Here is a 27,121-nt window from a genome sequence, read left to right on the forward strand (position 1 = left end):
CTTGCAGGACCCACCCTATACTGTTGGGCATTGTCAGCACCCTCCAGGCTCTCTACCTCTTCCACTCTGTGGGGATGAGTCTGACTCTGGCAGAGATGTCTTTAGGGTATGACGGGTCTGGGTGTTGGTGCAGCCTGGGCCATTGCTGGGCAGGGGTCTTGGAGCCACCATCACCCCTGAACCTCAGCTCCTCCAGACACAGGGGCCTGGCAGGCCTCCCCCTGTCTTGATTTCCAAATGATTCTGCCTAAATGTGTGGGTTAGGGGAGAGAAAAAGCACCCTGGGCACGGAAGGTGTCTCTGGGCACCCTCCCAGATGTCAGCCACACACATACAGCACATCAGGACAAGGCTCAGCTCATTCAGGGTATTTTATTTTCTTAAAGTAGACAATCTTTAACTTTCATACAATCACCAGCTCCTCTTTCCCTCTGTACATCTCTTAAAGTCCTTGGCTGTGATTCCACACACTGACCTTGGACATATAGGTACCGAACAGAGGCTAAGAGAAAAGGAGATTTGGCAAGGGCTCTGGCGGTGCCTTCCCTCTCAACAGCAGGGGTTCATATTTACATGCGGCCCTCGGCCAAGGTCCTTCCATGATGGTGGGTGCCACAGGCCCTGGGACATGAAGGGCCAGAGTGCGAGGTCCCAGCAGGGCCTCCCTCAGGCTACAACGCTCGCTGAGCCTTCACAGGACTTGTAGCTGCTCTCAGCCCATCTCAGGTGTAAGGTGTGCAGGGGCCAGGGCCCCATCTCTTGCTTCCCCTTCCTCCACTTGCAAAGCCAATGGATAATTTACTCTTTAAATACCAAAGACATTTAGCTATTGTTCATTCGCTCCTAGGTGAAGAACCTTCTTTAAATACATCACATTTATTTTCTGAAATAAAAACGAAGCAGAAATCGCACCAGTAACAAGAGGACGCTGCACAGGCTTATGTACAACGCGGCCCCGCGAGGCTGCCACAGGGCGGCCGTCCGCCCCAGTGTCGCTCGGGAGCAGAGGGACAGACTCATCCAGATAACAACTTTTACACTCAGCAAGCCAGACACAAAAAGGACCACCTGAAAAAAAAATATGTTTTGAAAATCTGCATTTTAAAAAAGAATACTCAACTGCATTTGAAATTTTCCATATTTCTGCGAAACACCACGAGATTTGGCCAAAAAAAAGGATGTCAGAGAAGAAAAACCAGGTTTTGATTTATAAAACATCAGACTAGTAGAAGAAAAGCTGGAACCCAGCTGGCCTAGTTTGAAACAAATCGTGCCACTCATGTTATTGTGTGGATTTTTGCTGCATATTTTGAAGCTGTTTAAAAAGAGCTGTGAGTGGCTAGAGGTCTGGTTAGTGCTGTTATCTGGCCTTGCACCCTGGTTCCAGAACGAACGTGGTACAGAGTAGGCCAGCAGTAGGCGTGGCCAGCAGGGAAGGCGCATGGACCCTGCTCTGGTCCTCCCTCTTGGTCAGCAGCAAGGTCCCCAGTCCCAAGCTTGGGCAGAGCTGGCTTCCTCCAGATGACCCAGCCGCCTCTCCTCATAGTCCCACGAGGACCCCCATGCAGAGCGGGGCCGGCTCGGGAAGGCAAAGTGAAGGGGGCAGAAAGGGCTCATAGTGAACGTGGTGACAACTGCTTAAGTCTTCAAGAGGCCTCAACGCTTTGGGGAACTTTGCCATTTCCAGACTGTGTGTGTGCGTGTGTGTGTGTGTGTGTGTGTGTGTGTGTGTGTGTCTACCTACCTAGCAATCTATCCATATATATTTATGTTTGCGGAAATGTGGGGGCCAAGGAGGTGGAGGGCCGTGGGGGGGGGACATTTTTCAGGTCCCCCATTTTCTGCCCCTAGGCTGGGTCTCCCTAGCATGAGTCGGGGTGTGACACCCCAGGGGTTTCGCCACAGGCAAACTGGCCTGCCCAGCTCCTCAGCAAAGGCCTATGTACTTGAGATTGTTCTGTATGATGACGTCTGTCACCGCGTCGAAAACAAACTGGATGTTACTGGTGTCGGTGGCGCAGGTGAAGTGGGAGTAGATCTCCTTGGTCTCCTTGTTGCGGTTCAGGTCCTCGAACTGCCGCTGGATGTAGACAGCGGCCTCCTCGTAGGTGTTCTGGCCCTTGTACTCAGGGAAGCAGATGGTGAGCGGGATGCGCCGGATCTTCTCCGCCAGCAGGTCCTTCTTGTTCAGGAAGAGGATGAGTGAGGTGTTGATGAACCAGTTGTTGTTACAGATGGAATCAAAAAGGCGCAGGCTCTCTGCCATTCGACTCTGCAGGCAGGAAAATGCTGGTGTTAATCAGGGGATGCAGCAAGGAAAGGCCCTAGACCCACAGCCCTTCAGAGAGAAAGGCCCCTTGGGAAGGTCTCCCAGCCCAGCACTGGCCCTGCAAAATTCACCCTTTTATTGGGAAGTCTTCCTCTGAGAGGCCAAGTCTGTCTTCACCTGCCTCCCATGGGCTCTGGAGCCCCTACAGTGGCTGGCACCGCCCTCCACGCCCTGACACTTGTTAGTAATGGGCACTTCTGCTTCATTGGTGCTTCCTCTGTGGCTCGGGGCTGCTGCATGGCCTCCCTTAGCGGCAGCGACCTGGGCAACTCCAAGCTCATAGCTAAGGGCCCCATCCCCTGCCATCCCACGCTGGCTCAAGTCCCTCATGCTGCCATCACATCTCCCTCAATGTGAGCGTGGCCAGCTTCCTGCCCAGCCAGCAGCTCCGGCCCGCTAGGGCTTGGGCCAGTCCTCTAAGCCTCGATCCTGCCACGTGGTGCTGTCATTCCTCAGCCAGATCTGTGAACTAACAGCCTGTGCTTCCAAAACCGAAGGCTCCAGTCTAGAGAGCTGGGGAAGGCTCAGGCCCCTCTGCCCCGCCCAGGTCATGGCGCTCATGTGAGGACAGAGGCCTACCAGGCTCAGTGACCAGTGTGTGGCAATGGCCCTTATTTACCCCCTTCTTTCTGAGGACCTTAAATGGGTTGTAGTAACTGAGTTTTTAGGGAACATAATGTATTTGTCTGACTCCCAAACTCACCACTCACCATTTCCACAGAGAACTGACAATTCTAGCTTCTAAAAAGAACTGCTGGTGAGTTACTATGGTGAAAGCTGCCCCTCGTTTTAAAATAAAACAAACAAGCCAAATGTCCGAACAAAGCCCGGAACTAGTTTAGTTTAGATCCAGGGTGTCGGAATTAAGGACTTTCTGACTAGATTATATCACCGGTGACATGGTAACAACAAAGGAAGCTGCAGCTGGTGCTGATGGTGTGGCCATGGCATGCCAGTTTGTTCAGTCCTTACACCTTCTGATTCTCATTTTACAGATGAAGAAACTGAGGCTTGGAGAGGCAGGAAATGTGCTCCATGTTCCACAACCAGGAGCTCAGGCTCACTTGGAGGGTGGATGGGCAGCACTGTTGGACCCAAGTGAGATCACCCCAGGTGGGGCTGTCCAGGAGGATGCCACAGTGAAACCTTGCTCTCCCAGAGATCCTGAATTGTCTGAGATACATGGTCTAATAGCATCAGCGCTAGGAAGGAACCAGGTTGAGTGGGGAGAGGATGCCCAGAGGTACTTGTCATTACTCTCCAACCTCAGAGAAGCGGTCTTCAGATCCCATATTCCACCTTGGAGAAGAGGTTTTCCAAAACCAATCTTGTGCCTTCTTTAGAATGAGCTAAGAAATACCAGAAACCATGGAAAGTGGGTGGTTTCAGGTCTTGGGGAAGCAGGGGCGGGGGGGACCCTTCTCCAGAGAGAAACAAGATGCAGGATTCCCATCCCCAGCAGTGCCTGGAGGAGCCACATGATGTTCCCAAAAGTGAATAAGTGGTGGTCTAGGAATGTCACATTCTGCTGGAGACTAATTAGCTCTAATGGATTTCTGGAAGCCACACTGTAAAGCCTAACAGAGCTATCAATTCTCACAGGAATGATGTCATAATCAGGGGCTGTGCTTCTGACCCCAAACTTCACATCAGATAAATAACAGAAACAGTCATTAGCACGTATGCATGAATTCAATGAGCAAACACTTGCTGAGCATGCCCTAAGGGCCAGTGACAGGCCCCAGCTCTCATGTCAGGTGATGGAGCCATGACAGGTGCCCAGGACTCAGAGGGGGACGGGCTGGCCACCAGCAGGTAGGACCCAGCAGGCCAGTTCCCAGGGTATGGAGCTGGTGTTCATGGAGTGGGGGCCAGGCAGAGAAGCCAGGACACAGCCAGGCTCCTAGAATGGGTATCTGCTGGGTCACCTGGGGTGAGAGCCAAGGTAGCCCTCATACCTGGTCCAAGCCCAGCAGCTCTGGGCAGGCTGTAGAGTCTGGGAAGTGGAGGGGCAGGAGGGTGTTCTCAGCATGCTGAAACAGCGCGTATGTGCTGGCCGGTGCTCACGCCGAGGCCTCTGCTGGTCGGTCCTTTGAGGGCAGGCCCTGTGTGGCACTGAAGGGGTCAACGGGCCACATGGCCCCTCCCACCCCATGGCCATCTCAGTTGCTCTTCCTGTTCAATATCCACCCCAGGTTCCTGACTTCAGCCCCAACTGACCAGTCCTTCCTGTCCCATGTGAACCTCTGCCCCACAGACAGCTCTTGGAAGACTTTTTGGTCCTTAGACATCTCCCTGAGCCTCATGTTCCTCTGTACTTGAAAATCTGGGAACTCAGGCACTTTCCTCACAGGGCAGCCATGCCCTTGGCAATGCCTTACAAACGCTCATAGGATCGCTACTGCCTAGGACCACAGAACAGGAGTCTCCTTCTTGCTTTTGTGTTTTTTGGGGGCTCAGGTTTCCTGCTTGTCTCTCTTCCTTGGGATAAATCATGGGTAATCATGCTGGCCATCATTTACACACCTGCGAGGTGATAGGCATCAAAGAATAACCACAAAACCTCTATCTGTGTAGATGCCCTGCCTGCATGGGCCCTGCCAGGCAGGATTCAGCACAGCCTGCAGAAGGCACTGACTGGGTACTGGCTTGTAGAAACGCACATGACCTTCAGAGCTTGTGAAGCACCAGGCTAGATGCTGCACTCCACCTGTTATCCCCTACTGCTCTCTGGGTGCTCATGGCCCACAAGGGGTGCCACTTGGCCAGGGCCCCCTGTAACTGCAAATGAGGCCCCTTGGCTGAGGAGAGCTGGTGACCGGTGGGCAGAGTGGAGCTGGAGTCCCCTGGCCTTTTGACTCGGTGCCCTCAGTGCTACTGTCACTGTGGTGTGCTCACTCCTTCATTCCAATCGCTCCCAGGTGGGCAGAGCAGTGTCCTGACACCTCAAAGCATAAATCATTGAAAAAGGAACATGCTATTTTGGGCTATAACTCTGGAAACTGTGTGAAGCTTGCATGAGTGTGAGTATGGGAGGAATGCCACTGGTGTACTTCCCCGCCCAGCTTCCAGGGCCTCCCTTCCCCTCCTCTCCACGTTCTGCTCGCTATGGCCTCACCTAAGACCCCTTCTTCCTGGAAGGTCCTCTACTTCCGCCCCCATATCCCTGTTCACCTCGCAGCAGCACATGTCTGGCTATGCGTCCTGCACCAGGGTAAAGTCCCAGCCCCTCAGTCTGGCCTTTAGAGCTTCCCCTGGTACCTCTCGCTACAGCCCTCGGTAGGTATGCACAGCCTGGACACCAGCTGTGGCCCCATTCTTCTGCTCCTCGGCCTGGGTGGGGCTCCCCCATGTCGCTTAGTTCCCCTGTGACTCTGCCCACTTGGTATCATGGGTCAGAGCTGCTGCTGAGGGCCCCAAAGGTGGTAAGAGAAAACTGGGCACCATCCTCTTGAGGTCCAACTGGGCCGCTGGGCCCCAACGGCAAATGAAGGCAGGGACAACTTTGGGATCATCGCTGGTATATCACCCCCTTGTCCTGTGAAATTTCCATTAGCCTGACATAAACATCCTCTTGGACCCAGAATCTGAGAGGCCACCTCTGCAGCCCATGGCTGTGCTGTGAGCAGGCTACAGATTTCACACATGGGGAGATGGGGGCCCAGAAAGGCTGACTCCCAGGGCTCAGTTAAGAGCCCTGTATCTCCAACAACCGCTTGCTCTTCCAGGAAGAAGCCCTTCTTGCCTTTACCGCTCCAGCTGCCAGTGGAGCAGTAATGGTTGTTTCACCCAGGAGGAAACGCACCCACTAGCAGCTGCCTGCAATGCCAGCCGGGGGCTCTGAGGCCCACCCAGCTCTCCCCAGGGCCTGCTCACCAGCAAAATGGCACTTTCTAGGAGTCTGGGATTTGTCTGCGCATTCATTTATATAAATAACATGGAGCAGATGATTCCCATCAGAAGCTTATGCAGTGGCGGGAATCTTACTGCCCAATGGTGAGAAATCAGTGATTTGCAACAAAGCATGTCAGAGAGCAAGAGGCAGTTGGGCGGCTGGATGTAATCCCTGGGGTTTGGTAAAGAAGTAATTTCTTGGCCATTTGCAAAAAGAAAGCTCCTGCTTGGACAGGTCCAAATATACTCAGTGTCACTGAATGAACTTTCCCCCAGGGTGGCCTGTGGATGTCACCAGGCTGGACCTAATGGCCTGTTGCTAAGGAGCTAGCTGGCCTGTGAGTCTGGAGTCTTTGTTCAGTGCTGAACTTGGCAGCAGAGGCCTTCACCAGGCACATGGCTACCATGTGATAGCACCCATGGTCGCCTGGATGGGACCAGCTACATTTTGAGGCCAACAGCCAGGGTGAGCTGGGATGCAAAGGAGAGCCTGCATGTGGTGGTGGTGGTGGGGGGGGGGGGGGGAGTTGGTACGTTGCCCCTTGGTTCTGATTCTCTACGATGGCTCTCCTCGTGTCACAAAAGGGCTGTCCCCTATCCCTGGTTACAAGTACAGGGTCTGGAGCCAGGTGCCTGGTGTTCACTGTCACCACCGGTGTTTGATGTGCCTTGGACAAGTCATTTCTTCTCTCTGGGCCTCAGTTTCCTCATCTGTAAAATGGGATGGTCACGGCATTCAATGCCAAGATAACTGTGAGGAGGAATAAAGGTGCTGATATGAGAAGAGCCCAGATCTACTGGGCCTTTTCCCATGGCTGCTGCTGCTGCCCACTGGGCACTCTCCCATGCCACTCACTGCCCCTTGCCCCGGCACAGGGCTGTCTGTTGTCTCCTCTCACCTCTCAGTGGAAGACCCACCTCCCTCAAGGAGGCCTGCGTCTTTGCAGTAGGTTCCCTTAGCTTTTTAGTGGGGCACAGGACAGCCCCAAGTGCCAGGCTGAGGACCTCCAGTTACCATCGTTTCCCTGATTTAACAGGTCAGGCCCATGAGCTTTGTCATGACAAGGCAGACTTTGGTTTCCTTGCGTGCTGGCTGGGTGGGAGAGGGCTGTCCCAGAAATCCAGCCTGGAACCCAATCATGGACACTCAGGTACAGCTGCTGCACTTTGCACATGAGGATAATGGGCCCTGCTACAGGCAAAAGGGTCTGTCCAAACGTTTCCCACACAGCCTCTTCCAGAACATCTGCCTCCTACTGACTTGAGAGCTCACTGGCCTGCCTGAGGCAGAGGGGACAGCGGGTGTCCTCCAGCCGTGGTCCTGGGTCCCTCTCTGAGTGAATTCTGGTTCTTTGCATGGCTGGGGCAGGGAGCACTGCTCAGCCCCCTAAGGCACTGTAGTTTCTAGAGGGAGGTAGGGAAACAGGGTAAGGGAGCTGGCTAAGGACTACCAGGTTACCAGCCCAGCCTGCCTTGGGTCTTTCTAACTTGTCTCTCTAGGGGGCTCATTTCAGTCTCCTGCCCTCTCGGGCCATCCTCCCTGCCTCCCGAAGCCTGAGCCAGTTTCTGGTCTCGTGCAGTTTGCCTCCACAGTCTGTGATAGAGAGTGTGGGGTCCTGTGTGCAGCATATCTGCAACTCAACAGGCCTCTGGGGCGGACGAGGGGTGGGGCCTGTTTTTGGAGCTGGGTACCTTACACCATAGCCTGACCAACCCACACAGCAACATACATGTCACTTTCAAGCAGCACCAAACGGTGGGCAGGCAGGCAAGAGAAAGAGGCCCTGGGCCTCAGAGACTCAAGGTCTGATCTGTATCCACTGCACCTCTCCTGATGGCCACCCAGACCTCCGGGTGCCCACAGGGTGGTGCCCTTCCTGTTCTCTCCTCACAGGCCACCACAGGTGTTCTGTTAGGACCCAGGTCCTGTATGTGGTGACTCACTGACCACCACTGGGACTGAGGACTAAGCTGTGGGGAAGGGGCATGGGCATGCTCTGAAACCCTCTCAATTCCCAGATTTATTGACTGAGCTCCTGGGGCAAAAGCTGGACTCCTCAGAGGGGCATGCTGGCCTTTCATGATGTGGGTGCTCTCATCTTTCTCCCAGCCCCCACCTCCACGTCACTCCTTGTTCCTGGTCCTCACCTGCTCCGCAGTACCTTACACAGGATGTCTCTAGTCTGTGTCACTCTGGGCAAAATGCTTGTCTCTCAGTGCCTCAGCCCCTCATCTGTGAGAAGGTAGTAAGAGCAGCCTCATCAAAAGGTATGGCTTTTAATGGAGAAAACGCACACAAAGACTCGTACAGTTTCCATCATTGGTTGTGGGGCCCTGGGTCCTCCACCTGTCTCTTGGGCCTTGAGGCCCCATCTAGCTGTCGGGTGGGCGGAGCCATAGGCATGCTGCATGGCCCCTGTCTAGATACAGGCGCTTAGCCAACCTTGCTGCCTTGTTATTATCACACAGGTCCCCCACTATTCTGTTCCAAGAAGGGGTAGGCTGTATGGATGCTGCTCCTTGCTCCCTCTGGGGTCCCGAGAAAGTGGGGTCCCCACACTACAGGTGGCCTTGGTTTCCATACCAGCTCCCAGCTCTGTAGTCCTCCTGGGATACTGGTCCAGTCCACCCTGTTCCCAATGCCCTCTTCTCTTATGTGGACACACATTCTAGCGGGGGGGGGGGGGGGGGGTGGGGGGGGGTGGGACCAGCACCTCCTGACCCTCCAGGGTCACACTGGTTTTGGGCAGCCATATGCAAATGCTGACTCATGCTAGACATGCCATCAACTAGACCCTTGGAACATGGGGAAGGCCAAATGGGGGCCTGCCTGTATTGATGGGTAAATCTGAGTGGGGGATATGCTAGGAGGTGGTAGCATGTGTTATGTTGTGTGGCTGGGGAAGGCTCTGTGCTGACCCGTCCTGTCTCCTTGTCTGCTCACTCTTCACCAGGTTCCCACTCTCCAGGGTCCGGCACAGGGCTCACTGTGGTCACAGCACAGGGCACGGCCAGCTGGTATCCACAGAGGTCTCCAGCTTTAGACCTCACACAAAATGCAGGGGATGTCAAGGTTTCAACTCTTCCCAGCACTAGCCTGAACCCTAGGGTCAAGTTGACCTGGAAACTTCGGCCTGTCAACACTTCAACACCCCTTCACTGCTGAGCCCCTGCAATCCTCACTCCTTCCTTATCTCCCTGGTAGATCCTCTCCAGGTGCCCTTTTGCATGAGATGCTGTTCTAAGCATAAGGGAGACAGAGAGGAGAGCCAATGGTTCTGTCGTCAATGAGCTTGTCCTGGGCAGGATGGAATGAATGAAGTGGTGTGGCTGGGGAGCGGTCAGCAAGGGTCAGGATCCTTGATATGTGAGTCACCAGCTCTCAGCTGTTCTGAGCCTCAGTTTCTCCACCTGTAAAACGAGGTTGAGTAGCGTGCCTCCTCACAAGGTGGCTGAGGACTGAAATGTGACATTCAGGGAAAGCTAAGTCCCCATGCCCAGACACTGTGGCTGCTAGCAGCCATCAGGGGTATGACTGAGCCAAAAGAGGAGGCTTCCTGGAGCAGGGGGTATCTCTACCGGGCCTTATAGGGGGTAGGGCTCCGAAAGGAAAAAGGAAGGGCAGGGAAAGGCCCTGGAGTAAAGACCAGCCAAGGCATAGAGCTGCAGTGTGGGTAAGCTGGGAGGGGTGGTAGAAGGGATGCAGCAGGGGGCCAAGGCCTTGGCACTGGCTCAGCTGGGGCCTCAGAGCCCAGGGAGGTTCTGTCCTGCCCTGGGACTCAGTTTCCTCATCTCTAATATAAGGTCTCAGTTTTGCTATAACCTGGAAAGCTCAAGTCTGCCTGTTGTAGAAAAGCCTGGGGTGTTTGTTCATGGGAACTGTGAATTCGGCTTTTCACACTGGAAGTAAGGCTGGAGGCTGGGCTATGCACATGAATGAATTCCATTCACCATGGATGGAGCCAGCCCCATAGCTGCCCACCCTGCAGCTGAGCCACCGGGCCTAGCCCCGGGCAGCAGAGTGCCAGGTGCCAAGGGCGCCAAGGGCGGGACCTGGGCACTGAGGCTGCCTGGCAGCGCCATGGCTGGATGGGCCAAGGGGGAGGTTTCATATGGGGCTGGACATCAAATTGGCACCCTTCACAAAGTAACAGCCAAGCCTCTGGCCCCTCTGGGCTCCCTCTGTGGTGGAAGCTTGGGGGCACCAAAGACGGGGGCTCCCCGTCAGCTGGCAGGGCGTGGTCTGAAGGGTGGGGCATTGCTGACCCGGTGAGTGGCATGTTCCAGTGGGCAGTCTGGTGCCCACCCTCAGTGCAGTGCCAACTGCCTCTTCCTGCTGCATCGCCAGCAGAAGCAGGTGAGGCCCGGAATCCTGTGCTCTGGGACTGGTGGGCGGGAGGAGCCTCCGAGACTTCCCTGGCCCATCCTGAACCCTACCAAGGTGAAGTTGGCTTTGCTGTCTCCAGACTTTTCCAGCAGGAATAGGGGGAGTGGGCCCCACCCTCAGACCTATGCCCCAAGGTACTGGCTGGAAGGAGCAAGGGGTGGGTAGGGCCTGTGTTAGGTGTGTTTGCAGCTGTGGACTGGTGTAAAGACAGGGTTCTGCCTCCAGAGTAAAACCACTCCAAGGATGGCGTCAGTCACTCAGGGAAACAGCTTATTCTTTGTCTCCAAAGAAGTGGGGCGGCAGGTCTTTGGCGCTAAGACAAATATATGTGTATGTTTCTCTTCCTGTAAAGCTGCAGAGAAGTCTAGAGTGGCCAGGGGATGCTCAGATGGCCCTGCCAGGTGGCTATGAAAACGAGGCTGATCTAGGGATGAGGAAGAGGCCAGCCTGGGCCCAGACTGCAGGCTGCCCATTGGCTCAAAACCCTTTGCTTCCCCAGCCAGTTCATAAGTCCACTGAGGGTCCTCATTCTTCCAGGGTTCAATTCCCTTTTAGGCTCTAGCTTGTCCAAGAGGAGCTCACCCTGGCCTGGATCTACCCTCAATTTGAGGGGTACAGGCAGAAGGCCTCCCCCAGGGACAGGGTGGTGGTGGCAAGAAACAGAGCAAGAGCCCCATCCTGAGCTGGAGGCCTCCTCACACCGTACCTTGGGGGCTGTCCCTAAGGGAAGCAGTGGAAGAGGGACAGGTACTGTTAGGAGCAGGAGACAGGGTGGGATCTGGGGGCAAGAAGGATGCTAGACCAGCAGAACCTCATCTGGGCACAAGGCCCTGTGCTGTTTTCACAAAGATGCTGTTTGGTCAACGTTCGGATACTCCGCTCTCCTTTCAGAGGAGTTACGGACTCAGTGAGGAACCGGGGTCAAACAGCATACCCGGGCTTCAAGACATCCTTTGCCATTCACCTCTGCTGAGAAGCATCTCCAGCCAACATCCTGCCTGTCTCTACACCCCACCACACCCCACACCGAAATCAGGCAGTGCCCGAGACTTTCTGAGGTGTCCCTCTGCGGCTGGGCTGAGCTCACCTCCCTTGCCTGGTGGGAGCCTAGAGATTTGTGGCTGTGCTCCTGACCGGCGGACAGACGGCTATGCTGCAGGGAAGTCTCTCTTGGTCTTTGCCACTCTCCTTTTGAGCTGGAGGGGGAGGCCACTGTACACACTCCCCTCAACTCAAGGAGCTTGGGATGCAGTTGGGAGGTGATGGTAGGAGGAAGGGATGGGCAGACAGACAAAAACCACTCAGTGAGGCAGCACGACTGCTCCTTCTTGGCAGAGGCCCAGTGCGGGAGCAGGGGGAGGAGGCCTGAGTCATTTCGGCTCATGCCTGCAGGGATGGGGACAGGATGCTCGGAGCTCCCCAGGCAGCCCCAGCTCAAGGTTGTTGCCTGCTGGAATCCATGTTTCTTTACCTTCTTCCCCTGCCGCATGGTATGTGTCCCCTCATCGGAACTGTCTCCCGGAAGGCAGGGCCTGTGTGTTCGGCTCACCCAGGCCTGGATGGAAATCACCATAACTGTGCAGACAAGAGGGCAGATGTGGTTACGGTCCAGCTGCCAACAGGGAGACAGTGGGTAAGGAGGCCTCTGAGTTGCCCTCTGTGCTCACCAAGCTGAGAGCATGGCAGCCCCTGGGGTCCTTCCAAATGCTGAGCTGCTGAGAGTCTGTCATAGCAGCTGCCACCCAGGGTGGCTGCTCCCCTCCCTCTGTTGAGCCGAGTACTCAGATGCTCAGCAGACTCACTGCTGTTTCCATGACAACTGAGGAGAAAGCCTCCACCCTCAGAGCCTCACACAGCAACACAGACCGATGGCAGGAGGCTGCCGATCCTTGAGCTGGGCCAGGAGTCCCTTCCCAGGGGCACACGGGCCTGGCCCTGGCTGGCTGGAATGACCAATATTGTCCATCACTATCTACTTGTTGGGGGGTAGGGGAGGGTCTTCGGGAGCTGAGTGGACCCCACGCTTCCTGAGGGACAGGGTAGTGGACAGAGAAGAGGGGAGGTCCTTCTGTGACCTACTCCTGGCTGGAGCACCCCTGGGTGGAGGGGGCCTCCCGATGGAAGAGGAGGTGAGGTGCTGGTAGTGTCACTGAAGGTCGTGTCACTGATAGTGTCTGGCCCTTGGCAGAGTTAGCCTGTAGCAGTGTTAACCTCAACAATTGCCCCTGATGGCTCTGGGCCTTGCTTCTTCCTTTGTGTGGAGGCTACCCTGTTGCCTAGATGTCCAGTTCTGTTCATCTCAGAGAAGAGGCTTGTAAGGGGCTCCCAGACATGCCATGGAGGAAAGCCACAGCGGGGTTCTTCCTGATATTTCCATTTTACATAGAAACTGGGGCTCAGAGGGTTAACCTGGCCTGCCCAGGCCCCGCTGCCAGGCCTACCACCCCCATTGCCCAAGGAGAGCCCCCCGTACAACGACAGCCACCCAGGCCTGGTCATCCCCCACTGCTATTGGCCTCAGGAAAGGGGGACGTGTCTGGGAACAGAGCTGGGTGACCAGGGTCACTTCCAAACCAATCTGGTTAGCATTTCCTACTTCTTCCTCCCACAAACCTAAATGCTGCCTTGCCAGACTAGAGAACTGGATTAATGAGGTTAATGAATCAATGAGCCCCTGACTGCCTCTGGAGCCAATGTGCAGGGACAGCACAGAGAGGAGAGCCACCAGGGCAATGTGGGCAAGCCAGGAAGCACTGTTGCTCACCCTCCTCCCCTCCTCCAAGGCATTCAGGACCCCTGGGGTGAGCAGCACTCCCCTTCAGGACAGCCCTGCTTCCCACTGCTGCCAGGCCCGGGTCGGTTGCACCCACCCCCCAAACTTAGGCCCTCGAGGCCCTGGAGATGCGCTGCCCCCATAGCTGTGTGTAAACCCTCAAGATGACCAGGCTGAGACAGACGGACACAGCCCTGTCCACACATAGGGACAGCAGCTCATGCCCCTCCTTCCCCTCTATCTGTCACAGCAACTGGGGGCTTCCTCTCCTCAGCACCCCCACACCCTCCCACTTGATGTCTTCCTATCCCATCCTGTTCTCATGTCCCTGGGCCCAGCCACAGGCCTCCCCAGTGTAGGCCATGGTTACCCCTGCTCTCTGACCCTTGGTCAGATGTCCACTCAGATCAGCACCCACCCCTCTTCCATCTGACCCCTTTATCTCTCTGACTTACCAGCTTTAGGGCTCCCTGGGTGGCATGTGTGGATAGGCTGAAAGGGTCAGCAGCTGAACCCTTAGCAAGTCAGGAAAAAACCCTACAGGGTGAGGGCCTGAGTGAGGAGCCCTCAGACTGTCTGCTCCAACAGGGCTACCCACCCACTCTGCGGCCAGATCCATGGAGGGCTGCCTTGGTTCTCCTTGAGCTTTACCTTACCCGAGAGCCTTGGGTCCTGCGAACCATCAGACAGCAGTTACTATGGGCTATCATGCAATGAGTCACAACAGAAATGTGGTCAATAGGCAATAATGAGAGAAGGCTGGAGGCCCAGTGTCCCACCCACTGAGCACCACTGTTTGGGTGCAGCAGCACTGAGATGCAAGCCCAACCTCCCCTGGCTGCTTCGGCTGCCCTTTCCTCCGGACCTCAGTCAGTCCCTTGGATACACCTTAAGCTCCTACCGAATGTAGTGCGCACTCCTGCCTCGAGGGACAAACAGAGAAGGGCAAGGAGCAGTCCTGGCTTATGAAAACCGAGTCTCCCTAGGGGAAGGACACACATGCCACCAGCTGTCCGGCACCACCCCACGCAAGCTTGAGGGCAGGTGGCACGGAGGGGGGTGTGCCGGCTGGGCTGGGCACTGATGATTTCTGCCACTAGAGGAGGAAGCACCCCAGGCCATGGGCACAACCCTAGCAGAGGCCAGGTGTGTGTGTGGGGATACGGTGTGCAGAGGGCCCAGTGTCAGGCTGTGGGCTCTGCCTGCATCCTGTGCCATCGATGATACTTCCAGACACACCTGGAAGCTGTCCACACCTCTCCTTCCCAGTGCTACCATCTCTTGCCAGACTGTCTCCCTGCTTCTGCTCCGTGACTCTGTCATGGCCCTACCACTGCAGAGCCTAACCCTTCCAGTCGCTTCTATCACAGAGGATGATACCATGCTTTCCGCCAGCTCCCTGACTCATCCTGCCCCTCCCCGCCTGAGGGCCTCCACCACTGCTATGCTTTTCCTTCCCTTGGGTTCCCACAGAGAGGACCAGCTCCCCAAGGCCTTCTGTGAGCCCCCTATCTGAAGCACCCCCCCTAGTCACCACCTTAATTTGCTACACAGCTTCAGGCCCAATTGGATCCTGCTCTTGGTATTGCTCATCATCTGCCATGAACACAGTGCCCCGTCTGTCAGGGGCACTGGTCTCTCCAGTGCCCAGCCAGGGCGGTCTGCTGGACGCAGGGTGATGGCAGCAGGGCCAGATGGTGCACGCTGTCGGCAATCCTATTGGCATCACAGCCGCGTGCGGGGCTGGGGTGGGGTGGGAGGAGCTGTGGGTGCAGAGTGCCCCTGCCCCACAAATGGCCTGCAGGCCTCATACTGCCCCTGGCCTCCTCCCCTGCCCAGGACCCCAAATGTGTGGCAGGGACCACCGAGGACAGCAGGGCTGGGCCTCCCTCTCTGAGACAGGCCTTGTGCTGCCCTGGTCTTTCACAGACAGTTGGCCTGTGTTCTTTCTCACTTCAGCTCAGTTGTTCAGTGGCTCAGTCTGGCAAAACTAGCCGAAAAGGTGTTTGCTAAGTAGGTGCTCTTCCGGCTTTAAAATGATCAGGAACTGCCTGATCCTGTGTCTTGGTGGATGTGGTCTCAGGTTTTATTTTCCTACTTCAGCCCCTTGTGGCCAACCCCAGGGGTTTCTGTGTAGAGGCCCCAGGCCCCGACTCCACTGGTGTGTTCCCATCCACACCTTGTGAGGTGGGTCTGCCTGGCACCTGCTCCTATCACCCCCAGCCTCTGCTGCCACCTGGGGACGGACAGTCCTGGGGCCACACAACTCCCTGGCTAGAGTGGAGATTAGCATGTGACACAAAAAGATTAGCAACTCAGGGTGGCACACCTCATGCCCTTGGACAGTCCCAGGTTTTCATGGGGCCCCTGACCTTCCCATCACCTTGTCCTCTCCTTCTCTTCCCCAGATCCCTCCTGCCCCAGGGCCCAGCTTGCTGCATGTCCAGGCAGGGAGGGAGGGGGACAGGAGGCTCAGAAGTGGCCCATTTTAAAGTGCTCCGCCCTGCAGGCCTCGGGCCAGCAACGGATGGGGCTTCTCTGGGTTGGGGGTGTGTTCCAACCAGTCCAGAAGTCAGAGTCATTGCTTGCCTGTCCCTTTGCCCCCCAATCCAGTGACAATTGCAACGCTCATAGTAACAGCACTGGCCAGGCCTGCTACTCAAACAGCAAAGCCTGTTTAAACAAGATAACAGGCTGCCAGTAAAGCTGAAATTCGGGTCCTAATAGCCTAAAACCCTCCGAACCTGCCAGAAACAGGAGACAGCTACTTCCTGCCTCCCACAGCAGTTCAGCTTTGGACCCCCCGCCGCTGATGCTTCTCACCCAGCTCGGCACCCACCCTCCACCCCCCCTTCTGTGGGCCATTTTGTCTGCTGGCCCCTGTTTTCCCCATGTATACATGGAGGGGACTAGGGAGACCCAAAGTAATAGCAAGGGTGGCAGCCTCCCAGTTCCTGAACTCTCATGCCCTGGTCAGGGGAGAGCCATGGGTCCTCCTTATAAGGTGGTAGAGACAGGGACCAGCTGAGCAGCCTGAAGTTTCCTCATCCGTGTGGTGGGGCCACACCCTGCCAGGGTGAGGGTCTTAGAGGTTTGTGTGCAGGGCCCCATGGCTGCATCTGGGGGTCTAGTCTCTGTCCTCTGACCTGCCTTTGTTTTCCCACCTGGATGTCAGCCCCTGGAGAGAAAGGGCTGGGGCCTGGGTGCCACCGACTCTCCCAGGGTGCCTGCCTGGCACAGGGCTGAGAACCAACGTGCCTGAATACAATTGTGGTCAGCCCAGCTTGCCCCCTTCCATTTTTTCTGTGGCCAACCACAACCCACACAGCCATCTGAGCTCTGAGTGCATGCTGTGCCCCAGCCCCATGGACTGCCCAAACTCCCCAGGAGGTGCGCAAGGGACAAGGGGCCGGGAGCTATGCCACTGGGCCAGCCTGGACCTGGGCAATTTAGGCCACACAAAGCCCCGGGGCTCCCAATTGCCGAGCTGTCCCCCTGGGAGTCTGAGCGGGTGTCACCAGCACCCCAGACACACACACATCACTTGGTTTTGCTTTCTGCTCTCACTGAACCTCGGAATCGACTTACAGGATCTTAAAGCCAGAAAGGACCAGAAAGGACCATCCCTCTCCCACAAGTATCTGCAGAGCCCTGGGGTGACAGGACCCTGGGGCTAGTGTGACATGGGTGGTGAGCAGCCTGTCACTTGAGGGGACAGATTAGGTATGAGAAACAACTCCCAGTTTGGGGTAGCAAATTCCCAGGGCAACACTGGAAGCATCTTCTTTGAAAGGTTCCTGGAGTTCCCATATTCTGCTCCCTCACTTCACACCCAGCCCCAGACAGGGGAGGGGCCCCTGGGCCACCCAGCAGATTATTGGCAGTACTGGATGAAGTCTAGGCTGTGGCCCCACCTGCCCTCACCTTAACCCCCTGCCCCCCCCCCCCCCCACCGCCTCAGGCAGGAGCACGTCTTTTAAAGCCCCAATGCATTTTTGCTTTAGCTGAAATGAGAACTGTTTCCTATTTGTTTTTGTGTTAAATCTTGCCAGCTTGATCTAAGTCCCCCTGCTGTCAGTCACCGATGGGAAATTAGCAAACAGCAGGATGCAGGTTCGTGAAGACTGGAAACTGGCAACACAGATTACAGGCCTGGCCCAGGGCTTGCAGACCATCACTGTCACTGAGGGAGGAAACAGAGCGCAAAAAACTCTCCCAACTTTAGCTCCAGAGGACTCCTCTGGAACCTACTAGCCTAACACCCTTACCTAACTCTGTTCAACAAGGAGCATGCTTCCGTACTCCTGGGCATACTCCTGTACTCCTGGGCCATACCTCCAGGAGCAAAGGCTGCTGAAACCACTGGCAGCCAGTTCCTGCAGAGACATGGGAAATTGGGGACAGGGTCGGTGGGGTGGGGGCGGGGGGAGATGTCCCCATTAAGACACCTTAAGGGGGAACCTCTGGCTGTGGGTCATTACTGCCCTAACCCTGGCTTCTCCATCTGCGGGGGATGAGGGAGGCTAGTGCAATCTTCTGGGTCTTCTGGGGTCTCAGCTCCGTTGAGAATCTGATCAGTGGCAGAGGCTCTCCAAGAAAGGATTGCCCATGCATGTGTGTTGGTGCAGCCACACAATGGGAGTGTGATTTAGGGAATTCTGCAGGCCCCTGGGGCCCTCCATGGATCCCAAGCACTGCCAAAACAGGGGCCTCCCCCTGGGAATGGCTGTTGCTGGCCCAGTGCCTGACACTGCATTTGCCCGAGGTGGTGGCTGCTGGCTTTATCCTGCCTAGGAGGGTGTTCCTGTCATTGACAGGAACCTGTACCTGTCATTGGTTCATTGACACACCCTGTACCCTGCTAGGTTCTCAGCAGCAGACAGTGCTCTCTTGGTGCTCACTCTGGCCAGCTCTGTCCAACCCTCTCAGGTCGTTTACAGGTGAGGTAGGGAGGTGAGACAAAGTGGGTGGTGTTCCATTTTTGGCCTCAAGTCCTCGTCTTCACTCGGGAGACAGTCTTGGTCTTCAGGATGTGCAGCTCATGTGTCATTGCCCCCTGGGCGGCCCCCAAACACCTCACCCCACCTCCACCTGTGCCTACCTGCTTCACCAGGGCTGTGCTAGCCCATCCTCCCAGACAGGCAGTGTTGGGGGAGAGAATGGGGTGGCCCAGGGTGACGCCCAGGTAAGGCCACAGGTGGGTAGGACAGTCTGGGCCTAGTTACAGAGCCAGAGCAGTTCTGCCTTGCAGACAGAGCACTAGGTGGGAACAGGGACAAGATTTGAGGGAAGGGTAAGCCAGGGGCCAGCTAGTCAGTGGTCACGGTCACAGTCTCACTGACTGTAGGCTAGACTCACACACTGTGAGAGCTCTGGGGGAAGTCAGGCCTCCAACTTCCACAGGTTCCTTGCTGACCAGATGAGACCTCCTGCCCCGCCCCCCCCCCCCCCAATACCACTGTAGCCAGGGGACTGGGATGCCCCTAGGAGGAACCTGTCCTGTCCCAGACCTGGCAGTGCCCCAGTGCCCTTGCTCTGAGAGCTCTGTGCCAGGTTCCCTGGTCAGGAGGGGTACAAAAAGCCAAAGTGTCTGAGTGTCAGAGCAGAGCACGATAGGCCTGTCCAGCACTGCCCTCATCCTGATTCAGTGGGGTCTGTAGCCTCTGTGATATGATGTGATGTCATGTCTTAAGAGGCACTTGAAGCCTGGCCCTGGGAGGGGTGTGTGGGATTGAGGGGGGAGGTGGGCAGGATGGCTACCGATAGGCTCCCTGGGGAGCAGACTACCCTGGGGAACCAGTCTCAGCTCAGGCCGCACATGGCCCCAGCCTGCTATATGGTGGGCCGGCCTTAGCTCTGGCGGAAGGGGGTGGGGGGGTTGCTCAGCTATATGCAGGCTCAGCCCACTTGCTTGTCCAGGGGGAGGTCATGGCAATTTCTCATGAGAGGAAAATGAAATGGCAGGATGGTACCGTGTTCCCCATGGGCCTGTGCTGATTCCCATACCACCTTCCCTGTCACTCAAACCAGGGTCTAAACTCCAATGCTTGTACTCTCCAACAGAGCACCAGCCCCACAGCTCCAGGCGCTGAGGCACCAAAAACAGGCACAGGTAATGGCAAATATCATCAAGACTATGTCTTGTCCTTGAGCTGAGGGGCTGTCTCACTTTACAGATGAGGAAGTCAAGACTGGATCAGATCATCCAAGCTGAGAATGGGCAGGACCAGGGGCCACATCTGGCCAGGTACTGCTCCCTTTTGCCTCCTGGGATCCTGTCCTTGGGCAGACAAGGCTAAAAAAGGAGCCAAAGGGGATGTACCTGGGAGCCCAGTGGGCACTGAACAAAGCACCATGGAGTAGAAGTCTCTGCTTAGTGCCTTTCCTGCTGGCCCAAGGGTGGGAAGCCACCCAAGAACCAAAGGTTGCCTCAGTCAGCCCAGGGCCTTTGGCTGAATGGGTTTATTAATGAAATTAGAGAAAGTGCATGAGCCAGGGATATGCCAACTGGAGGTGAGGAAGGCAGGATTAGAGTGAGCTGTGGCCCAGGCTCCTGGGCCAGCCTGAGCGTTTGTTCTCTGGATCTGAGGACATGTGTCCAGTCGGGAGCCATGTGCAAGGGGAGTAGGAGTGCCTTTTGCTCCACTGTCAGATACCCAGGGCCCCTCCCCTTCCCTCAGCTGACTGCTACTCTAATCTCCCCAGAAACTCTAGACTGTCAGAGCCAGTGGGGCCTCAGGGGCCCTACAGATGGGTAAAAAGGGGTCCTGCAGGTAACCTGTTAGCACAGAAGCATTTCTGGTGTTGTTCAGGGCAGTTGAGGGACTCCCCTGGGTTGCAGACGTCCTATGTCCCCATCTCTGCTGGTTACTGAGGGTCCCCAGCTCAGCTTGGCCCCCACTGCTCTCAGCCTCCTTCCTTCAGTCTGTTTTTCCTTTTTCTATAATCTTTTTTTATTTTTTTTATTTTTTAGAGAGAGAGAGACAATGCGAGCAGGGGAAGGGCAGAGAGAGAGAGGGAGATAAAGAATCTGAATCAGGCTCCAGGCTCTGAGCTCCGGGCTCTGAGCACAGAGCCCGATGTGGTGCTCCAACCCACAAACTGCGAGATCAAAACCTGAGTGCAAGTCGGTCAACCAAATGACTGAGCCACCCAGGCAACCCTGCAGTCTGTTCTTGATAAGTGGACAAGTTGTTTTTCAGTTCTCGGATTATAGAAATCCCTTAAAACAATAATAATCTGTGTCTTAAAACCCAGAGCTGTTCTGATGTGTGCGTAAGGAGCAGAGCTAATGCGCTGGGGAAATTAATTACCCCACTGGTCTGGGTAGCCAAGTCGGATATGGGCTGGGAAGTGTTACCATGAAGCACAGAATGGAGACATTCTGTGGTCAGCTGAAGGGGCGTCCTCTAGAGCAGATCATGTGGCAGAGGGGGAAATGCACAGATTGTGGGAGATGCAATGGCCCCAGCAGACCCCGGCTCCACTATCCCAGGGTATGCAGGCACCAATGCCCATCCCAGACAGCTGGGGATTGTTTGCAGCACCTGGGACCTTGGCTCTCCTGCAGGGTAGTCAGTGCCCTAGCTCTCCATGCCCCCTTCAAACAGCCCCTGGGTCTTGCCTTTACTGGCTGCTCCCACAGCCCCCACAGCCAGGCTGGATTCTGCAAGGTCCACATTGAATACAGATTATCACCCCTACCTTTATCCCAATCCACCCAGGCCCTGATCCTGATGCCTCGGCCCCCCTTCTCTCCTGCAAGTTGGTCTCTGGGGCAGAGGAGGCCCTTCTGGCTTCTCTAAACCCAGACAGCTGCTTCACAGGGGTGCCTTGAGGCCAGTGACAGCGAGCATGGGGCCAGTGGAAATGGGTGCTGGCTGAGCCACCCTAGCCCTTCAGGGGCTGCGTGATATCATTCTCATCTGACCTCAGAGGAGGAAGGGACACAATCATTTCTGTCCCTAGATGGTGAGATTCTTGCACATAAGAGGTGTGTAAGAAACGCTTCCTGAATGAGAATCACAGGGCTTGTCCTCTCAGATGGAGAAGAATACTGGACAGGCCCTGTCTCGAGCAGATGGTCTCACGTTAGTCTGCTAACGTGCTGACAGAGAGAAAGCAGAACTACCCAGCTCGGAGTCTGCTTCTCTGCGCAGAAAGGATTCTCGTAAATCTGCCTGGGGAGAGTGGGAGGGGAGCCCAGGACGAGCGTGGAGTCACTCTGGCAAATTACTGTTCTCAAGCGGGATGAACGTGAACAGAAATAACACCTGCGGTCACAGGGCCAGAGTAGGGAAATGCTGAGGAGGCTGAAAAAGGGGGACACTGCCTAGCTTTTCAAAAAGACACAGACGGTGAATCCTGTAATTCACCTATCAATGAGGCTGCCTGGAAGGGGCCCTTTTGGCTAGGCTTTGGGGTCACTGGCTGCAGTAGGCTCGTGAGTGTTTAACAGCAGGTTGGGAGGACGCTGATTTGTAGTGTCCGCCAATTTCTGTGGTGTGAATACGTTCTCCTGGATGATTTTAAGCTACCAACATGATGTCTAACAGCTCATCAACTTCCTAAAAATTGAAAATTTGGCACTTATGAGCTGGTACTGGGCAGCTCTGGCCCTCCGGTGGGCTGGTGTACAGAGAGGGAGGCTCTGTTGCCGCCACCTTGGCTTTCAGTGTCCTCTGAGGCAAGTAATGGGCCAACTCTGCCGGCACAGTGCTGACAGTGCCTGCTTGGCCCCCTCCCTCCTGGTTCGTCAGCACTAGGGCAAGAGGCCGACCCCAACTCGCCTATGAGGGAGGCCCACGATGGAGCCCAAGCTAGTCAACTTCCTGTTTGGGGAGGGCCACCAGGCTCAGAGATCCGAGGAACGCTGTGGAGGTCCCTATTGCAGATTCTGCCAAAGTGTGTGGCAGTCTGTCACAGTGGAAGAGGGGGAGGGATGGGGATCGCATTCCAGCTATGCTTAGTGACAGCCTGTGCCTGGGGGGAAAGGGGCCTCCAGTGACACAGCAGGAGGTGACCACCATGGAGGTGTGGCTGATATGCTCAATGGCAGAGCTGGGTCCCAAGGATGAGGAGGTAGGGATAAATGAAAGGCTGTATTAGGATCCCAAAGTTCCACTATAGAGAACGGAGCAGGGATGGAGGAGCTGGCCATGCTGAGCAGCAGGTGGGCCTGAGCCCTGGGCTGAGGTTCATCCTTCTGTTTGGCTGGTATGGGACTGCAGACTTACTCCGGGCAAGGAGCCAAGCACAAAGGTAGACAGAAAATGGGAGCCCGTGGAAGTTCTCAGTGCAACAGGGATGAAGGAACATAGGAAAGAGCTATTGACAATGGCCTCAGTGGCTGCATGTCTCCCTGGGAACACAGGAAAGGAAGTCTCAGCCCAAGGAACTGACATATCAGTTGGCAAGTTCTGTGTATCACATATAGGCATCAGGCTGTGCTGCAGGGGAGTGACAGCTGATGGCTGCTGCCTTCTCTACGCTCCCTCCACTTCACCTCTGCCCATCATGGGCTGGAGCCAACACTCTGTGGGGACTCATTTGATGCTCAGGGTGGCCACACACTGAGTGGGGGCCATGGGCTCACTCCCAGGGTTCACTGAGGTGAGAATCAGATGGCCTTAGCCCTGTTAGGACTATGACAAGGGCTGGGCAACAGAGCAAGGACCTTGGATGGGCCCAGAGTCTGAGGAGCCCACATGGAGGCAGAGGGACTGTTCACAGGTACTGACAGCACCTCTGGGCCACCAGAAATCCAGTTGTGAATGCATATGTGCCTGTCCCCCTTGCAGCCAGCCACAGAGAGAGAGCTGGTCTAATCTGTGGGAGGGATGCTGCTGGGGAGAGTGTGTGGCCAGCTGAGCCCTGTGCCCACCTGTACCTGCCATGGGAGGCACTGTCATAGCCCAGCTCTCTTACTGCCTTTGCCTCTTCAGAGCAGCTCAAATCTGTGCCTGGGGTTGTCCACTCCAAGGAACCCAGGCCCCTCTGCCAGCCAGGCCCTGCCTCCTGGCTCTGGTCCAAGAGGTCTCTGATGTCCCAGGGTCATCCACAATTTGTGGAGGTTGCAACAAATTGGATGTGGCCCTGGAACATCATGAGACTGGAAGGAGCTGCTCAGGGAGACCAGTGCCTGGGGGGCAGAAGGAAGGCCAGTGGCCTCCATGCAGGTCAATGGCATGCCTCCCTGGAATTGTCCCAAGTCCCCATGGCACAATTCCTGGATCTATGTCCTCGACCAGTCAGGAGCATGAGGCAGAGTGGGGATGTACTCTGCTCAGGCTGCCTGTGGTCCTGGCACTGATGGCGTGGGGGCAGGGACAACTCTGACAGCCACTCAACTGTCCTGAGCCCAAGGGTGGAAACCAGTCCCGCCCCAAGGCCTTCCGTGGAGCACCCCTGTACCTACAGGATGTGGGGATTCTGGAGTCCCCTGGAATCTCTGAGGGAGCACTGCAACTCCCCATCCTCTGAGAGCCCAGGGACACATGATGCATGATCTCTAGGCCTCAGTTTCCTTACTTGCAAAACTGGCTGGTTAAGGACACTAAAGGATATATGAAGTCCCTTCTAAATCTAAGCAGAAGTATCATCCACATCTGGCTATTTCTCATTCTAATCACCTCCTTTGGAACAGCTCTGTGATCACCAGCTCTGTTAACAATAGGTAGAAGCCTGTCTTCCTGCAATACAGTGCATCACCTTTAACATGCCATTTTGTGACACAACACAACGTTGCCATTTCATGACACAACACAACGTTTTAAAGTGCCAGAACCAGTTCCCTTTAGGGCTGAATGATAAAGCAGTCCTAGGGTGTGGGTACACAGTTTGTAAGACAGCCTTGAGCAGCCCACTCCTCTGGGGCACACTGCACAGGCCACCCCTTAGGGCCCGGCACTTTCAGGGGCTCCCCAGAAGGGCTGAGTGTCCCAGTGGCTGTGCACCCAGAAGATGGGACTCTGAACTCTGGCTCTTCCCCAGCCTGCATACTTCCTACCCAGTCCAGTCTGCTGAGCACCACTGTGTGCCAACCCTGTGCCCATAGCACATGCCATCTAGGGTGGGTGGATGACAGGGCTGTGGGCCTGTGACCTGTCTGGAGTTCAGCTCCCCTGGGAACTGAGGGCCCCAGGATGAGGAGGAGGCCCCAGCTGAGGGCCAGAGCTAGGCAGAGGTAACATCGATAGTCTAGAGTCTGGTTATGTAGCCCCCGCCACCTGCTGAACCTGACCCCCTAAAGGGCATGTTCCTGTGTTCTACCCATCGCCCTAGGGACCCTCCTCAATACACATCAACCAGCTGTCTGTTGGATAAGCAGTGGGGATGCCAGGGCTCCCACACTGAGCCTTGCCATGGCCCAGAGCACCTGTGGTCACAGTTGGTCCTAGATGAAAGCAAATCAAGGGACACCCCTGGGAACTGCTACCTGCCAGGTTCTGAAGGAGGGGCAGGTATCCCAAGGCAACATGAGGGTTTGTAGAAATGATGCTGCAACTATGCTGGATGTGTGCCCCTCTCCCCACCAGCCACCCCCCTCCCTACCCCCCCAACAGCTCCTTGTGCTGCTTGGATGGTTGGGCTCACCTTGGCGTCTGGCCTCGAGTCTAGGCCTTACATCTGCACAGCAGGTACACAGCAGGTGCACAACACGTGCACAACAGACCCTCTACAGGGCTGGGAACACTAACAGCTCCACCAGAAAATGGGTAACTAGTGAGCTCCCTGTGGGTTTTCACATGAGAACACTTTGACACTTCCTAGGCAGGCCTTTTAATCTGCCCCTTCTGAAGAATCCCCACACCATTAAGCAGCCGCAGAGTCCATTAGCAGATCCACAGGGGCAGATATTCAGTAGCAAATGCCCACCCCCTGTGCCTTCCCACGGTTCCCAGCAGGGTGTTGGGGCCCTACCTGGTGGGATGTGTGATGAGAAGTTGGGTGAGACGCCCACAGGGGGCCTTGGGCACATAGCCTCTTGGGGCTATCACAGTGGGATAGGTGCTTAGTCGGCACACCTCTGTGCCTGAGGGGGGCCATGGCTGAGCCTCTGAGTTTAAAGCTCTGTCTTTCTTTACTCCTGGAAGAGGCCAGGGACAGGCCCAGAAGGAAGGCGGAGCTGCCAGGAAATGGCTTTCCCAGAAAAGGCAGGCCAGAGGCAGGGAGACCTGGTGTGGCCCCAGGCTGTAGGTGTGGCTCAGGGAGGGATCATGACCTGTCCTAAGCCTGGGCACTCCCATCTATTCCCCCACCAGTGACTGGGACAATAGGCACAGCCACCCCACAGGATCAGTCAGGTGACACATCCCTGTGCTCTCTGAGGGGGCCCCATGTGGTGATAGTAGAGGCCCACGTGACTCTGGAGGCCCCAGGTGCCTGCTGGTACTGTATAGGGGCATGGGGCCCCAGGTAGGCCCGAGGACCCATTAAATCCTTCCAGGATGAGGGTGGGGAATCACAATCAAGGCTGGGCCTGGCTTCTTGCATCTGCTCGTTGCCATGGTCCACGGACACCCGGAATCTGCCTCCCCCTGCCCAGGTGCTGCCCTGCGCTTGCTGTAGCCCTCCACAGCCCTCCACGCCCAGGAGCCTAGAGATCCTGACGTTACCCTTGGCAACGTGCTGACGCAGATGCCAGCGGGCGGTGGGTGGGGGGAGGTGGTGGTGGTGGCTGTGGCTCGTTTGCCAGGCATGGGGGCGGGGGGCTCTGCCAGCCCGCTGTCAGAGGGAAGACGAGACCTTGAGAGCCGAGCGGGGGAGAAGAGCTCTGGGGAGCCATGTCCAGAGCCTGGCACCGGGCCCCCAGGTTCCCTTGGTTTCTGCAAAAATCACCATGGCTGGTTCTTGGCTGCCTTGCCTTTGCTGCGGCCCAGGGAAGACAGTTCAGGGCCCTTGAAAAGAAGGCATGGGTGGCAGTCCTGTCCCATCCCCTATGGCGGCACTTGCCTTGGCCGGGCAGGAGGAGGAGGACAGGGGCACAGAAGAGGTGGGCCAGTGGTGGTGACGGGAGCTGCCTGTAGGCGCCGGCAGAGGCAGGCTCTGCTTTCTGCCTGGCCCGGCTCTCCCCTGGGCTGTCAGCCTACCACAGCGGCCAGCCGGCTGGAGGAATCACGGAGGGTATTGTCTTTCCTCGGCAGCCTGTTTGTTTTCCATCCCGAGATATTGCTGGTAGAGCATGAAAGGTCACAACTATTTGGAATCCAGTGAATTTCCAGCCCTGCTTGAGTTTCTCATGAGGAATTTCCTTTTCTGGGGAACAACTACCTCCCCAGGCCTGCTGAGACCAGGGTGGCAGCAGTGGTGGGGTGCAGGCCTGGCTGCTAGTCCCTCCCTTCAGAAAATGCCCTGAGCAGCTCCAGAGCCTGGCAAATGCAGGCTTCCCAGAAACACCCCTCCCCCCGCAAGCCAGGCCGGCAGCTGCCAATACTGCCCAGGGCTGCCCGCTGTGCCGCCACAAGGACAGGGCTGGGAGTAGGCTAGTGATGCGAGGGCCTGTGTGGGGCTGCCTGTCCAGTCCTTCATCCACCCAGCCCAACTGGGCAGCCATTCACTTGCTCACGAGAGGGGACCCACCTGTACTGACAGGCTGCAATGGAGGGGTGTGCTGGTGTTGGGGTCAGGGAAGGCCTTTCAAGAAGGTAACACCTGAGATGAGACCTGAAGAACTGGGGCAGGCAGAGACAGGGTGGTCACACACTTAAGGCTGGAGACAGCAGAGCGTGTGAGTGAA

At 56.2% G+C, this 27,121-nt stretch overlaps 2 protein-coding genes across 3 annotated transcripts in view; one reads left to right on the forward strand and one right to left on the reverse strand.

The window, feature by feature from the left end:
- Positions 1-27,121, forward strand: part of RSPH14 (radial spoke head 14 homolog) — an 84,105-nt gene that overhangs the window by 18,665 nt on the left and 38,319 nt on the right. The window lies entirely within an intron of this gene.
- GNAZ (G protein subunit alpha z) overlaps positions 354-27,121 on the reverse strand; it is a 53,395-nt gene continuing 26,627 nt past the window's right edge. The window contains exon 3 of the mRNA XM_086681981.1: positions 354-2,272. Within this exon, the coding sequence (XP_086538107.1) occupies positions 1,928-2,272 (345 nt within the window). The 3' untranslated portion in view covers positions 354-1,927. The remainder of the gene's footprint in view (positions 2,273-27,121) is intronic.

Source organism: Puma concolor, chromosome D3 (assembly GCF_028749965.1).
Source record: "Puma concolor isolate L17-30 chromosome D3, mPumCon1.1.hap2, whole genome shotgun sequence".
NCBI classification, from domain to species: domain Eukaryota; kingdom Metazoa; phylum Chordata; class Mammalia; order Carnivora; family Felidae; genus Puma; species Puma concolor.